The sequence below is a fragment of the Lampetra planeri genome, chromosome 28, assembly GCF_965212315.1.
Source record: "Lampetra planeri chromosome 28, kcLamPlan1.2.h2, whole genome shotgun sequence".
NCBI classification, from domain to species: domain Eukaryota; kingdom Metazoa; phylum Chordata; class Hyperoartia; order Petromyzontiformes; family Petromyzontidae; genus Lampetra; species Lampetra planeri.
Window position 1 is genome coordinate 11988909 of NC_136134.1, and position 15865 is coordinate 12004773.

Consider the following 15865-nt stretch of genomic DNA (forward strand, 5'->3'; position numbering starts at 1 on the left):
TCCTGCAGGATGTCCGACAGCTTCGTGATGTGCACCTTCAGGTCGTCCACGTCGCCCGGTGGGCGCACCACGCCGCCATTACCGCCGCCGGGCACGGCCACGCCGCCCGTGCCGGGCTCGGGGTCCTCGATCTTGTCGTCGCTGACGCCGACGGTGTCCCAGACGTCGCGGGCGACGGCGCGCCACGTGTCCTTCTCGTTGGGGTCCTTCTTACCGTACATCCGGCAGAGCTCCTTCATCTTGACGATGGCCATGGCCTCGATCTCCTGGCGCGTGTGCCGGAAGTCGTTGAGCGCCACCTCGTAGCAGATCTCCTTGACCGCCTGGATCTTGAGGTCGGACATGGTGACCCACTTGGGGTCCTTGGAGATGCGGCGCCGCTGCGGGATCTGGTAGACGCGGAGCGGCTCGCGCCGCTTGCCGCTGCTGGGGAGGCCGCACTTGCGCACGATGGTCTGCAGCTTGCTGGCCGGGAGCTTCTCGCGCAAGGACGTGATGAGGCGCCAGCTCTCCTCGCACGAGCGCTTGTCGGAGTCGTCTCCGCTGTCAGAGTCTCCGTCCTTGCGGCGCACGGAGTCGCGCGCGGGGCGTTACGTCCGTTGGGCATCACGTTTAAATCGTTTGGAGGGTTCGCAATTGTTTTTGTTTCCGTGTTTTTACGTCATAATAAATTATGTTTATAGGACGGTTTTTGTTTGAGAGAGGGCCATATGGTGGTAGAGGGGGATGAAATGGCCCACCACCGACACCACAACAGACACACAAAAAGAAAATTAAGTCAAAGAAATAACAAATTATAAGAAACAAAAAAACTATCACAAACAAAATCACACACGCACCAAACATAATTTGAGATTTTGAATAATAATAATAACAATTCCGTTTGTGCCACAAAGGGTAAATTAAATGACTCAATAAAAACTTAAATGAGTGGTGGCCATATCCCAGAGCGATCTAAACGATCGGCAGGCTCAACGCAGGTGTGCGAGACGACCGTGTGGGGCGTGAGTGAGATCGGCGGTAAGACTGTTAGAGAGACGGTGGAGAGGAGGAGAGGCAGCTGCCACAGGATGTGAGCGAAGGTTGCAGCCGGCAACAGGAGGATTCGCCGCGGCAGTAACGTTCGTGACACTGGGCGGCAGCCACCACCCCCGCCCCCGCCAAGAGCAGGGCACAGCGCTGGCAGCGAGAACGTTAGTTTTGTTATTGTGCAGTGCGCGGCAGGAGACACGGAAGTGTGAGTGGGGAAACATTTATTATGAAAATTAAAACAAACAACCCAAGGCATGGCCGGGCTCAGGCCTGGCTGTGAGCCGAGTGAGCCGGCTCGGAGCAATGCTTAACTCGAGTCGGCTCTGAGCATGGTACGAGCCACGCTCAGGAATCCCCCGAGTTGAACCATGCCTGAGCAGCTTTACTCAAGCATCTTGGGAAGCAACTGAGCGGTTTGAGTCCGAGCATTAAGAAGCTGAGCCAGAGCCGAGCCGCAAGTCAGAATGCGACCCTTAGTGCCCATCATTTTAACAACTTAATCGAAGCAAACAAGTGATAATCATGGCCGAGTGACGAAGAGTACATCATTTTTTCCTTGCTTTTACAAATGAGCAGCATGACTTGTTTCCATGGTTACATATGCTCTGTTCACTTTCACAACACGCACACCACATGGCGTGTAAAATGCTCTCATCGTTTAGAGATTTTAATTAAAGTGTGTTCAAAGGCAATGTTGCCTCTGCAGAAACGATTTTGAATGCACATCTAGTTTACGCACAGTGTGCACAGTAATAAGATACCAATTTAACACATTTTGTACGTCGTATCAAATGCTAAAACTGCTAAGTTTACTGGTATTCTTGCTATTAAGCTTGTTTATCCAGGAATTTCAAGAGTTTTTTGAAGGTTGCTATGTGTAATACCATTTAAGTAATTTGTAGGTACTTTTTCAGCATTGGGATGTTTGACCGCTACCAGTTACACTGTATGATTTTAGCTATGGGATGAAACCAGAGAACGTAGAGGAAACCCATGCAGAGCAGGGAGTCAAACCCATGCAGAGCAGGGAGTCAAACCCATGAAGAGCAGGGAGTCAAACCCATGCAGAGCAGGGAGTCAAACCCATGCAGAGCAGGGAGTCGAACCCAGAATCGTCTTGCTTTATTTTAGCCAGTGATGCCGTTTCCACAGGCAGTGTCAGCACCAGGGTCTTGGCGCAGTGTCGCCACGGCCCATTTGGGCAGTCTAGCAACCGAGTCGGCACATTTTACACTGGCCGTGGAAACAAGACATCAGGCTGTCACAGGCGCATTCACTGCCAACATAATTGGCAAAATGATTAAGAATCAAGCAGGGCAAGTGGAAGCGCACAGATTGTGAATGCCAAGTGCCTTGGTAGGCCGCGTGCTCATCGCAAATTGACAGCACCGCCGGCTCGCTAACAGACACTGTAAGCAATGAGACGCAAGCACCAAGAGCGTAACCAGTCCACGCACTCGCAGGGCAACGCACCACGCAACTCAGACTTAGCAGGTTATGAAAGCAAGCAAAAGATTTGGTCAGTGACATTCCGTTAAAATATGCGAGGGAGAAATTGTCTCAGCACACACGCGTCGCCTTCAATAAAAATGTATGGAGGCTAGTTGTGGTGGCTCAGGTTTTGCATCTTCATATATAAAATGTAAAACCTAAGTACTACTGTTGGTTTTAATTTAGCGTAATTCACACACTCACACCGCTTATATAGCGCCTTGTAGAATACTCGTGCAAGTACTGTTACAGTGTTCCCATGAAGGCCAGCACGGCACACACATATAGGGTGGTGTGGCCGATATCACACCTGGCTGACTTTGCCGAGGGCTGATGTTCATACAACTGTACCAGGTACTCATTTAAAACAGTCAGATTCAGATACCACATGCCATTAATGGCATTCCATAGGCCGGAACTGAACCCAGGCACTTGGGATTGCAGCGCAGTGTGCCAAGCACTCCACCACTGCTCCCCATCCACACCCCCACACACATACACACATCCAAACACGCGTGCATTGTATAAATACAAAGGTGGGCACTCACAAGTCTTTGCTGCTCCAAGAGAAGATCAGCCTCCTCCTTCTCCCGCTTGTACTGAAGCTCCATCTCCTGCAGCCTGGATACAGCAGCGTGCAAAACAGCACAGCGGCATTAGCGCTGGGACCTGCCCCGTGTCAGTGTGAAACGCTCTTAAACCACAGCAGCATCGGCCCTGACACCTGCCCTGCAGTGGCTCTGTGTCGGGAACACGCGACACCGAGGTGGCCCAACGGCTCAATGCACCGGTGCGCTCTCTTTGGGCACTCGCGTTGAGGTTCACTTCCGGCAGCCACGAACAACAGCGATTTCCTGCACAAATGAGCATCGCAAGGCACTGGTTGTCGTTTGTCATCTACAGCCAAGCCACAAGTGGCAATTGTGCATCCCTATGGCAGGGGCAAGTCTCTCCATAGGACAACTGCTGCCGACTTGCCCGCAAATTAGCACTCACCGCTTCTCCATCTCCTGCTTCATGTCGATGCCCTGCTTCTCCAGGAGTTCGCGCTGGGCAAACGACCAATCGACGGGCTCACACGGCGTCTCGGCCGACGGGGTGCGCTCCCTCTCGGCGCGTGCCTGCTCCGGGTGGTTGAAGCGGAACACGTGGCTCTTCCCCAAGATCAGCCGAGTTCCTGTAGCAGCAGCAACAACATTGTTGTTGTTATTGTTATTACGCTGAGTTCACCCAGGAAAGCTTCACCGCTTCAAGACAATTGTCAACCCAATTGACTATTTTGCAGGTAAATTTAAGGTATTGGAATGTTTAGCCAATACCAGTTACACTGTGGTTTTATTTTTATCTATGAGGGGAAACTAGAGGAAACAAACTCCACAAAGAGGCACCCCAGTCAGGAATTGAACCCTGAACCTTCTGACTTGAGGCATGAACATCACCACTGTGCCACCATGCTGCCCAAAGTGGGTTTAATATTCAAAGATCATTTCTGAGTTCACCGAGGATGGAATGGTGGCACAAGGCTGCAATTCGGCACTTGACCGGCAAGGGTTGGTGGATCAGTCTCCTCTCGAGAGCGCTCGAGTGCAAACGTAACACGCAGTGTGTCACCTCTGTCATGGTTTGTTGATCCGCAATCAATAACAAAAACAACCATTGCTTTATTTTCTCCAAAATCATAAATATAGATTCTTGGTTGAAAAATCTCAGGCTCACCCGAGCGCAGCACCATGGGCTCAGTGACATTCTTCCCATTGACGTACGTCTCCGCCCCCTCATACGGCTCCATCGTCACCACCACTGCAACGTGAGAACCACAACCATCGTCACCATCAACACGGCCACCACCATCATCGTCACCATCAACACGGCCACCACCATCATCATCATCAACATCACCACGGCCACCACCATCAACATCGTCACCATCACCGCCGCCACCACCATCATCATCATCAACATCACCACGGCCACCACCATCAACATCGTCACCATCACCGCCGCCACCACCATCAACATCAATAATCACCACCACCATCATCATCATGATCAACATGACCGCCACCACCTTCAACACCATCTATATCACCGCCACCATCCTCAGCATCCCGTGCACACACCACAGCGACCACGAGTGATCGGAGCGGCTCACCTTCACCCGTGATCTTGGTCTCGCTGCGGAAGATGCAGTGCTCCTCGCGGATATTGGGCCCGCTCAGCACAATGTCCTGCCGGTTCTCGGCACTGTCGCGACCCACCCTGCGCACGCGCACAGCCCCGTACGGGTACCCGCGTTATCGTGAATCTCGCGACTCCGGCACGAGATGCAGGAAATCGTGCGCGACATCACATTTGGTGCCAAGCGTGCAAGTGACATCGTATTAGTGATGTCACTTCTGGGATCAGAAACAAAACTTTTTCGTTGATGCAAATTTGACCAGAGCATTATGTGGCCTAACCTAAAAATCAACTATGAATGAGTTATTTGCATGCACAGATACCATGATGTTTCATTGCCATCTACAAAGATATGTCCATGGAGGAAATTAACCGATCGCTTTATTAACGATTATGGTAGTAGCGCTCTCAAACTCCGCACTCACCTTGTGATCCCGTCTTTAATGTAGTACAGGAGGCACTCCGACATCAGCGGGTCCTCGTTAAGGTTGACGAGATGTGGGGTCTGCCGGGCGGGTGTTGGAGGAACAGGGCACGCGGCAGCGGCGGCGGCGTCAGTGTCAGAACGCGCAGCGTTGTCTGTCTCTACGCTCCCCAGCAGAGCCTGCGCCTCTTTACCAAGCGCCGCGGTCGCAGGGCTAGTTTACTATCCACACAAGGCCACCCCCATCCCTTTGGTCTATCGATTAGGGAGCTTTAACAACACACAGAGGTGCGCTGCTCACAACCAGCAGGAAGGCACAACTCCCATCGTGTGTGTCATGTGATCACGACATTGCATGTGCAATGCTCTCATCGTTTACAGAAAGTTTATGTATACTCTGCATAAACAATGTTTAAAACATTTATACATAGTTAACACAGGCACAACTCCCATCATGTATGTCAACTGATCACCGCATTGCATGTACAATTCTGTCAGCCTTAACCAAACCACCAGCTCAAGAACTAAACTTGTGGTCGCATTGTTGTTTAGGCCACCGTCTGTTTCCGGCCTGCGCTCATTGTTCTGGAGCGATAGGTTTCTTATCATTTACACACAGCGTTGGGTTTAAATAAGAGTCACGAGTGACAATCTGCAACTGACATAGCATTGACTCGCAGTGACACACGGGGCTCCTGGCATGCTATGCATTAATTCGCCACAAAGGAGGTTGTGTCTGGTTGGTTGTGCATGCCCAAGGGAACATCACCGGAGCACTGCACGGCACGCAAGTTAGAGATGACACTCAGACATATCGAGGAGAGGGGGCTCCGTGATGGGAGTGGGGAAGGCTTAAATACATCTCTTGTGAAAGTGCTTTCCTCTCAAGAATTCAGGGCCCTGGTACGTGGCATTAGTTGGTTCGGGTCAGTTCGCCACTTTGCGTCGTCTACTCTGGGAAGCATTCAACAGTCGGCTGGGGAACAGGAGAGGTCAGACAACGACCCTGATTGATGACATTACAGTCCAAATAGTCCCCCTTTACCACACTCCCTTGATACAAGCCTTGCAGACAGTATTTTGCCATGTGTATCCATTTCATGCATATGTTCTGCATATACAATGAAGGATATCAAAATGGGGCCTTCATAATAGGGCTGCACCAGATTGAGATACAAATCAAATAACAACGGATGGGATTTTGAGCTCGATGATTCTCTCGAGAAGCGGGTTCCAAATGATGCCACTGTGGCCTTGGGCAGGTGCTGCTCACACGGAAAGGAGCCAGACTCCGTTGTATAACTCTGGCCGGACTCATTGCCCACTGCAGACAAAGTGCACCGCGAGCACACGCTCACCAACAGTGCGCTGCTGTCACTACCAGGGCCCCAAGGCAGGAAGGGAACACAGAGCTCAGCATTGGGGGTAAAGAATCTAGTTTGCAGATCTGGGGGAAAAAAGGACAGATTGATGCTCACAAAGGGTTAAGCAAGAGGGACATTTTAAAAGTAAAACTTCAGCACACTAACAAAAATCGCTTGAGCAACCAACCTTTTTAGGGGAAAATACCCCAACGGGGTCCGTAAACAGCTTGCACGGTCTCCCAGTGAAAAGCTGTCACAGGTAGTTTGGTTTGTTTGGCACATGGATTTGCAAGCATTTTCAGCATTAGGAGGGTTACAAGAGAACATTGGCATGAAACGAAAAATGAAATGTGAGATTAGTGAAAAGTTAATTGACAGAAAGCACACAATTGCGCAACACAAACATTGAAGCACGGTGCATCGCAACGCTGCTGCAGGCTTTTGTTAACACAAGCGGTATTCTCTCCTGCCACGTGGCACACTGCCACAAAACAAACGTCTCCAGCAACTAATAATGTCGAAGCAAAACAGTACCAATTGAAACGCACTCACACAAATGTGCAAAGTCAACCAATGAAAGCAGCAGCACCAAAAGCAATGCCGCAGAAGGCAACGTAACGGTAGCCCCGTGACCATGGAACTTGGTGCAGAACGAAGGAATCACCTTCTTGGGAGAGAAGACTCCGAGCGTGCCACCATCCTCGCGGATAGCCACTCCCATCTCCGCCAGCAGGGCCTCCCTGGAGCCGCAAACCGAAGTTGAAACAATCGCACAACACCAACCACGACAACGACATTACATTTACATAGTCCCCTGGACGTGCATCCCTCGCTTGTTATAGACGTTCGTCATTCGAATCTAGCAGGCCGTCCTGGTTATTACTGCGTTGCGTATTAACCATACAATTCTACATGTTTGCTTCACAGAGGACGTTAAAGATCCCATGATGTGATTTGAACTAAGTAGGCGATTGCATGTCAGCGTCATAGTCCAAATTTGCCAAAAAAAATGAATTACCTGCAGATTATTCAATTTGGATAACAAAAAGCAACATCGCCCCCGACTGTAACTACCACAGACACCCTTGCACGATAAGAATGGGGACAATACCAAATGAACTTAATTGTGATGACATATCTGTCAACCCATATGATTTACCCGTATTCTTGTATTGGGAAATTGAGTTCAGGTCCATACGGCGTACAGCTGTTTCAATACGGGCAAAAAAAAATGTTGTCTATTTGTTTGTATTTCTCCCTTGTGATGTGACTTTGTAGGATGAACGTTGAGATTTATAAAGGCGCAGGGTGACTAATAAGATCTGAATTGGTCTGTAATAATGTAGGGCACTGATAAGGGGTTACCAGGTATGTGATGATTACATTGCCTTTCAGGATCAGGACAGTGCACACACAAGTCTACTTCATGGTAGCCTTGTCACTGGGAAACAGGAGTCCTAACATGCAGGGGAGCAGCGACGAGCACGCACCTCTCGCTCTTGATCGCCTCCGTCCGTTTTAGTTTCTCTTCCCAAGTCACGTTCAGCTCAGCGATTATCTTCTCCGTTTCCTGTGAAGGACAAAACGAGCCGGTGGGAAAAAAAAAGTGTAAAACGGCTCCATCAGAGCTCAGCAACCAAACGCATCTCCCGTAGTGGCAGTGAAGGTGGAGCCACAGACTGAGTTGAGGTGTAGGAGGTGGTGTGATGCTCCATACACGATGAATCCCCTGCCGATAAGAAGACGACACCTGTCCAGGTGTGGCTACAGTGAGAGAATTTAGCTCAAATCAACCTCTCAAGACAAATCAAGTGATAAATGCCCTGTGGAAGTCAACATCGGTCGTCCTATTGAGGAGCCGACGTTCACCATGGTAATGTGGAATTTCCACTGGCTCATGGAGACAAGGGGCACCCACTCGTCGCTCAAATGGGCGGAGAGACAATGTGACCGGAACTCGAACGCGGGGACGCTTCCGTCAAACCAAAACGACACACCAGCCTATAGCTCTCCCGTGGCGCCGCAAACTGGCGATCCGGCCACGCCACCGCCATCTCCCGAACGGTGGAGGCCGCGTACGCCGCGTACGCGCTCACCTTTAGCCTCTCGATGGCCTCCTCGCTGCCCGGCGCCGACATGATGCGCTCCTGCAGGGTGGCGGCCGTCACCGCGGCGGCGTTGGCGATGTTGATGAGGCCGGGCCCGCCGATGCCCAACTGCCCGCACAGCATGAGCGGGGAATTGGTGGAGGCGGCCAAGGAGGCGAGGGCAGTCGTGGCTGGGGAGAGAGCATCAGGGCGGTCACTGTCGGTGGCGCTAGCGTCGCCCGCGTCGCCCGCCACCTGCCCCTCGGTGTTATTGTTCTCAACGTCTTTCATGTCTGCCTCGGTCCGGGTTGGGGGGGGTGGAGACGGGATGAGGGAGGGCGGAGAAAAGGAAAAAATGGGAGGGGAGGAAAAAAGGAAGGGAGAAGAAAAAAAAGTATGTGAGAAAGGAGTTTGTAAAAATATGATTTTAACTGCAGATTAAATGTGGGTTGAGTACATTGGCATTACTTTCACACGGTGCGTTAATGCGAGTCTAAGGGATTGTCACATTAATCAACAATGACTACTAGCAGACAGGAAGTCAGCTTGTGGATTTGGATAGCCTATAGAAGTTCTTATTATAATTCGTGATAACTGGATGGGGTTTTTGCTCTTTAAGCGTATCCAAAGTTACATCAGCTGCGTGTTTTATGGCAAAAATAAAACAAAGAGCCAGGAATTAAGGGGAAGCAGTTGGGCAAACATGAAAGGCAAACAATAATGTGGCGGCATAACACCCCGCGCGAGAGCTTATCCACCATGAGTGCGATTTCAAGCAACATTTACTGCAACATTAGTGCCAGTTCAACAACAACGCGAGCTCATGGCCGTGCACAGGGAGCAAACCTTGAACCGGAACAGGGCGAGAAGGGTGTAGGGACAGCAGGCGGTAGTGAGGGGGGGTCAAAGCAGGCCACACGCACGTGTGTCACAAACTCGGGCCTGGGTCAGGGGCTCTCCAACCAAACCACCACGATCCGACACAGCTCTCCACGTCCGGGCCACACGCCTGATCCTGATGCCCAGCGGGCGTACGGGATGCGCTAGGCTTGGCGGGCGCGAGGAGCCATGCGTGGACCGGGTCTGCGAGGGTCCGTGTTGGCAAAGCGCCAAAACTAGGCCGTGAGGCGGTGTGCACGAGGCAACGGGGAAGCGGGTTTTGGGGGAAGCCGACGATACACACATTTGGGTCCGCTTCCGATGTACGCGCACTCGGGGTCAACTGAGGGGCGGCATGAGACGGAGAGGACAGAGAGGGCACAGTCAGAAAGTCAAGGCAACAACCGCACACCACCACGCCACCTGCACACCACCCGGCACACGACAAACCACCAACACACCACCGCACGACCCAGCGCACCACAGCATCACAAGCTGCATCAACCAACAACCCACACCTCCGCCAAACCAAACAAATGATCTGCACACCACCACCACACCCACAAAGCTGGAAGGCAGCCCTAAATAAAGTACATTTGTGAGAGACTCCTGCTGTTCACACCATGCAGGTGAAAATAATGACAGTGCAGCAATAAGTTAGTTGCATTGGGGGTGGTCACAATAAACCCCCACCCCTCTCTGACAAAGGGGAAAGACAAAGCAAAGCAGAGCTTCTGAAAGCTCTGGTCTTCACGAACTAGCGTGGTCCAACTTTTAGTTACAGCCAGTCCTCCTTTCACACAAATATGCCACATGCAGTGCTTGCAAACGCAGATGGGTGAGTAGGTGTGGATGCTTGACCGGAATGGAATCCAACGAATGGAGTTTGCGAACTGTTACGGTATACAACAGCTGAAGAGATAAACAGAACAGATTCACCATCGATTAAGGCCGGTTTACGACCGCAAGCTGGCTCTGTACATGTGCACCACATTTACATTAGAAAAGTAATAAACACAATTTATAATGTGCGCATATTTCGTGAATCGGAAGCAATGTTCGATCGAGAACTACAATTAAACTCAGCGCAATGCGTCGCCTCAACCTCAGTGCAATTAATGATTTTCTAAAATTGTTCTTATTCCTCAAATTATTACCATGTTGCGACACGCACGGTGAAGGGGGGGGGGGATAAATGACGGTGCAGAGCAGAAGCCAGATACGGCGCCGCGTGCGATATTATATCTCGTGGCATTGCACACACAAGTGCCAAGGAGACTAACTGAAATATGCCAACCCCCCCTCCCGGCCACCCGCCCCCCCGGCTCTCACATCATCATCATCATCATCTTCTGCTTTTATTGTTGGGTAAATAAAGAGGGGCCACGTTGGGTCACTGCACCAAGCCTATCATTATGGGATAGCCACGAGGCCCAGCGGAGGGCGTTCACCACCCGTGGCAAAGCTTTGCGGTTCGCATCCGGCAGGTCACCTTGGTTAATTCTGCGGCGTATATATATTTTTCATGATCATCTGGTTTCTGGTGGAACCGCTCACCATGTGGAAGCATACGTGAGGCACTGCCCATCTGGCTAACGTGAAAAGTATGACTCTTTAATCGTTTCTTACATTTTGCAAATATGAAACGGAATGATCATAAAAAATAGGCCAGACAATACTTTACCAGCATCTTCATTATTAACAACAATCTTACATTTGAGAAATATAGAGTGAATATTCAGGACCAAGGACCTCCCTCCTTCTGAGCTGGCAAGACATAGAAGCAATGGAGGAAAAGAGAAAGTCTCCAACATTTCAGGTGGCGCTCATCTCCAATGGCAGTCGAGAGCCGATAGTGGAAAGTCCACATTTCTATGGCGGGGCTAGTCTCTCCACGGAAGACAGCAGTAAAGGATTTTCAAGCCGGTGCCATCGGCACCGTCGCTGGGGTTTTAACGAGCGAGTGTTGGCGCGTTGCGGAACGCAGGCGAGAAGCCACTCACGGTCGACGATGTCGCCTAGGCCCTGGGACAGCAGCAGCTCCTTGAGCCGCGCCACCTCCTCCTTGAGCTCGCGGATGAGTCGCGCGTTTGGATCCTCGTTGATCACCGCGTTGCACTTGATCTGCTTGGCTCGGTCTGCGTACCTGCACACACGCAACGGTGCCGGTGCTCACCGTCACCTCCGCTCCGTTCCAACTTTCCCATTAGAGAAGCCTCAGTGGGGAATGTCGACGGGAAGAGGAGTGGTGTTGTTGTTTTTATGCAATTTCTGAGCACAGGCCCAAAGGCCCAATGTGATGAGTGGCCAAAAAACATCAAGGATGGTGTGACAGGGTAGGGTAGCAGTGGGTTGAGAAGTTCAGCAGACCAACTCACTCAACCTCACTCTCCTTAAGGGAAAGCAAGAATGTGGACTCGAAACAAAAGACGTTTAATTGAGCAAAACTAACGGGGTTACATGGACAAACGCTGCATTACTCTTCGGCGTTGTTTCATTGATGAAAATTAAATCTTACATTCAAGATACATGTATAGATTCCTGTATGTAAAAAACTATTTGTTACAATTCTTCTTCATTGCATTTGACTAGGGTCGTGAACACCTGTGGTCACTAAAGATTCTGCAATTACAACGAACGTTGAGCAAATCTCAATTGTATCCAACTGTGACTGCACGTGAATCAAATCATGGCCCCAAACTGTCATCATAGACGAGTGGTCAAATGCTACTCGCTAGTTTCTCAAAGGAGACGCCACCTCCTCCTTCAGAGCCACAGACGCCCTCGTAAAAATGTCTACGCAAGTGGAGCCAGATAAGGTCTGGCACGAACTCCTGACCGCTCCCATCGACTCGTGACCGCTCGGTGCATGGAAGCGGTGCCGGCATGTGGGTAGCAGCAAGCTACCCAACCCAGTACTCCGCGTCCGGCTCGGGGCAGCCTCCCCCACTGCCTCTAGGCCGGGCGATGGGACGCATTTTGTGGCACGAAGGGAGGGAGGAGGGGGCGCAGCTGGGCCGCGCTGCCGCTACCTCAGCGTGCTGAGCGTCTCGTCGTAGTTGATGTCGGCTGGGCTGAGCGCTGCCACCATTGCCGTGCGGGAATTCCCTCCTGCACAAAGGAACAATTGAGCAAAACAATTTTTTTTATCATAAATTTATTAGCGACCACGTCTCATTCTCGGGGTTTAATGTACAGCCAGGAAGTCAGCTACAGATTGTTATTGATATTGTCGTTCAGCTTCTTTACCCAGGAAAGCCTCACTGAGTGTCAATAAACTTTATCAGGTCGGTGCTGCCATGTGGTTGCAGTAGAGAGTGATGTTGCTGCTATGTGTGATCCCAATTGAGTAATTTGAAGGTATTTTTTTGCATTGGGATGTTTGGCCAATACCATTAAAATGATACGGTATTGTAGCTGTACCAGACAGGGGGAAAACATGAATGCCAGACAAAAAGGGCGCCCGAGAAAGGAATCAAATCCAGACCCTTCTTGCTGTGGGGCACAAGCGTCAACTCTGCACCACCACCCTGCCGCCCGAGGCAATGAAGCGTGCTTGTGGAATCGGTGTGGCGAGAAGAAGCGTCTTACGAACGCGCCCCACTCACCCAGGTTCTCTCTCAAAAGCCAGGTGAGCACTGAGTCCCGGTAAGGGATGAAGTCCATCTTTTTCTTTTTCTTGCTTTGCTGTGGAAAAATAAACATCGGCGAAGATAAATCAACACGACCAGCAAAGCGACACCATGTAAGACAGGACATCATCATGTGACCACCTCAAACGTACGACCGCGGCATCAGCATGCGTTCCTCCAATCGGCAGCATTCTTCAGAGAAGAACTCCATACGTGTTTATCTTTTAAAATAACGTGGATTATCTTGTCTACTTGAATTTATTGCTAATTTTAAGATGTTGCGTGCCTCAGTTTCTCTCTCTGAGCCTCAGCCACTTCCAATAAACCCTGAGAATGCCAAGCATTAAAAAAAGTTCAAGAAAGCGTTCCCAGATTAAGTCAAGGTGCGGAATGCAATAACTGTGTCAAAATAAGTATATTTGCTTACGCAAAAATGATCACTGCAGTTGGTTGGTACAAAATCTCATCGCCATCAGAATATTAACGTGACCAGTGGGGTCAACGTAGTGGTGCTCCGTACTGGCGCTTCTCAGAAGGGGCCCCTATCCCTACTCTGCGGTGTCTCCGTGAGCGGCTGGACGCAAGAGATTCATACGGGGACTTCTACATTTACATTTCGATCGCTGACCGTAAAAAGATAAACAAACAGGACAGGTCTGCGGACCGGCAGGCAGGGCTTTGTGGTACCTTGATTGGTCCAGAATCCTAAGCGAGGGAGGCCGTGTGTGAAGCAAGCAAAAACACAAGAGCCAGTTACTCAGTTCATCAATTCATCTGTGCGGTGACAGCAAGAGCAGCCTCCAAACACCACCCAGGCACCAACATTAAAAACGTCATCGCACAAATGTCATTGTAATTCGTACAAAAAAACCCAGCACACAATAACAAGGTTGAGAGAGGAGTAAGATGGGTGGTATTGTGTTAGAGCAGTGGTTCGGACCCCGTGGGGCATGCTCCCCGATAGTCTTTAGGCTGCTGCATGGATAGAGAAAATATGCATGTGCGTGTTGAAGGTGAGCACCTTGTTTGACAAAAATATGAAAACACAACTTGGAACACAGGCCTTACCAACACAAAACACACTAATACACAACACTAGAGGTGTGGACATGTGATCTCCCTGTGTAATGTGGCTAAGTTGTGTTTATTGGGCGAGTGGAGAGGGGGGGATGGTACATCAGTCGTCTTGATTGGGGGTCACCATTGCAAAAAGTTTTCAAACCGCTGTCTTAAGAGAAAATCCCACTTGGGATCCTTTCAGCTTGTCATCCATTGCATGATTGATAAAAAGATTACCACTTTAGGGGAAGTGAGCAATGGTTGTCTATAGGAACACTGGAAACTATCCACCATAGCCATTTGAAATTTCTACCACGGACCCACAGGCACCATTAGAGATGGATGAGTGCTGCCCCAGTGCTGCTTTTATCAGAATAATCTTCATTATTATTGTGATGATGCACGATCACACAAGTCTTCCGAGTAGGGGGCGATGTTGCTGTATGTAACCCTCGATCGAGGAATTTGTGGTGTCATTTTTCAAATTTGGACCGAATCGCCAGCACACAATGGCTGACTCGTTTCAAATGACGTCGGGGGATTGTTACGGTCCGCTGTGAAGCAGAGGGCGCGTTTTTGTTTGAAGATGCCCGCAGCATTTCCGGAAAAGGCGATAGCAACATCGGTGGCAACAACGCACAAAACCTTAGCCTGGCAAACGCAGCCTGATGGGCATCAAAGAAGCTCCTCACTCACCACTTCGGCCAGGGCGGAGATCACCTTGCCCAGCGTGGTGAGAGACTTGTTAATGTTAGCGCCTTCCTGTGTGCGGCAAGGCATTGGACGGGTGAGCAGAAACACGAGATGACCACGAACACTTGCACTTCAGGCTTGCTGATTATTATTTATTATTATTACTAAAAGACATTTTTACCCAGAAAACTCTTAGAAAATCTCAGGACTCTTTTTCAGGAGGGTCCTGTCAAGTTTGCACAGGAGGGGACCATGTTGCTGCTGTGTGTAACGCCATCTAAGGTCATCTGTCAGCAGTGGGATGTTTGGCCAATACGAGTTACATTGTATGTATAAGTTTAGCTCTGGGAGAAAACCGTGAAGCCCAAAGGCAACCCAGGCAGAACAGCGGCAGAACATACAAACCCCACAAAGAAAGGCACCCCAGTAGGAAATCGTACCCAGGGCCTCCTTGCTGTGAGGCACGAGTGTTACCACTCTGCTGCCGCCGCCACCTTCCTGCCTAAGATGAGCACTGTAGAAGGTTGAGCTGCCTGGCAGGCGGTGCAGGAGGTGCCGTGTGCCGAGAGGGGCAGGACCACGCAGGGGCGTGGGTCTCTCTCACCTTGAGCCGAGTGCCCTTGGCTCCCGTGGAGTCGGCCCGCTCACTCCCGGCCAGGTCCACCAGGCTGATCTTGCTGACCTGCGCACATGAGACAAATCATCGCTCGCGGCGCCGTGGAGAACAGAAGCCACGAAATAAAACACGCGCACAACAATCAAATATGCACAGACACATAAGAGCACATGCCTATAAAAACCAAGACGTGCACGTGTAAATTGACACACACACATACACTCAAGTAAACTTATAAGCAAACGAACGCAAATGTAGATGCTCACGCAAATGTGCGTGTGTGTTCCCGTGTGCACCTGGCCTGGCACAGGCGCCATGGTCCCGTCACTTAGTGGTGATCTTCAGTTGTGTTGGCTGTGTGCTCCCTGTGTGCTCGTTAACAGGCGTTCACTCGGAACACTTGTCCCACC

General features: G+C 50.5%; 1 protein-coding gene across 8 annotated transcripts in view; it reads right to left on the reverse strand.

The window, feature by feature from the left end:
* KIF1B (kinesin family member 1B) overlaps window positions 1–15865 on the reverse strand; it is a 109863-nt gene that overhangs the window by 36895 nt on the left and 57103 nt on the right. For 4 of the 8 annotated variants that reach the window (XM_078607961.1, XM_078607960.1, XM_078607955.1 and 1 more), the window contains exons 8-22: window positions 15444–15521; window positions 14843–14908; window positions 13775–13792; window positions 13064–13142; window positions 12488–12566; window positions 11459–11601; window positions 9760–9798; window positions 8586–8869; window positions 7980–8059; window positions 7154–7229; window positions 5127–5206; window positions 4676–4782; window positions 4240–4323; window positions 3520–3700; window positions 3072–3144 (exon numbers count right to left, since the gene is read on the reverse strand). In XM_078607961.1, the coding sequence (XP_078464087.1) occupies window positions 3072–3144; window positions 3520–3700; window positions 4240–4323; window positions 4676–4782; window positions 5127–5206; window positions 7154–7229; window positions 7980–8059; window positions 8586–8869; window positions 9760–9798; window positions 11459–11601; window positions 12488–12566; window positions 13064–13142; window positions 13775–13792; window positions 14843–14908; window positions 15444–15521 (1467 nt within the window). The remainder of the gene's footprint in view (window positions 1–3071; window positions 3145–3519; window positions 3701–4239; window positions 4324–4675; window positions 4783–5126; window positions 5207–7153; window positions 7230–7979; window positions 8060–8585; window positions 8870–9759; window positions 9799–11458; window positions 11602–12487; window positions 12567–13063; window positions 13143–13774; window positions 13793–14842; window positions 14909–15443; window positions 15522–15865) is intronic. The other 4 variants (XM_078607957.1, XM_078607958.1, XM_078607956.1 and 1 more) reach the window with 4 other exon arrangements.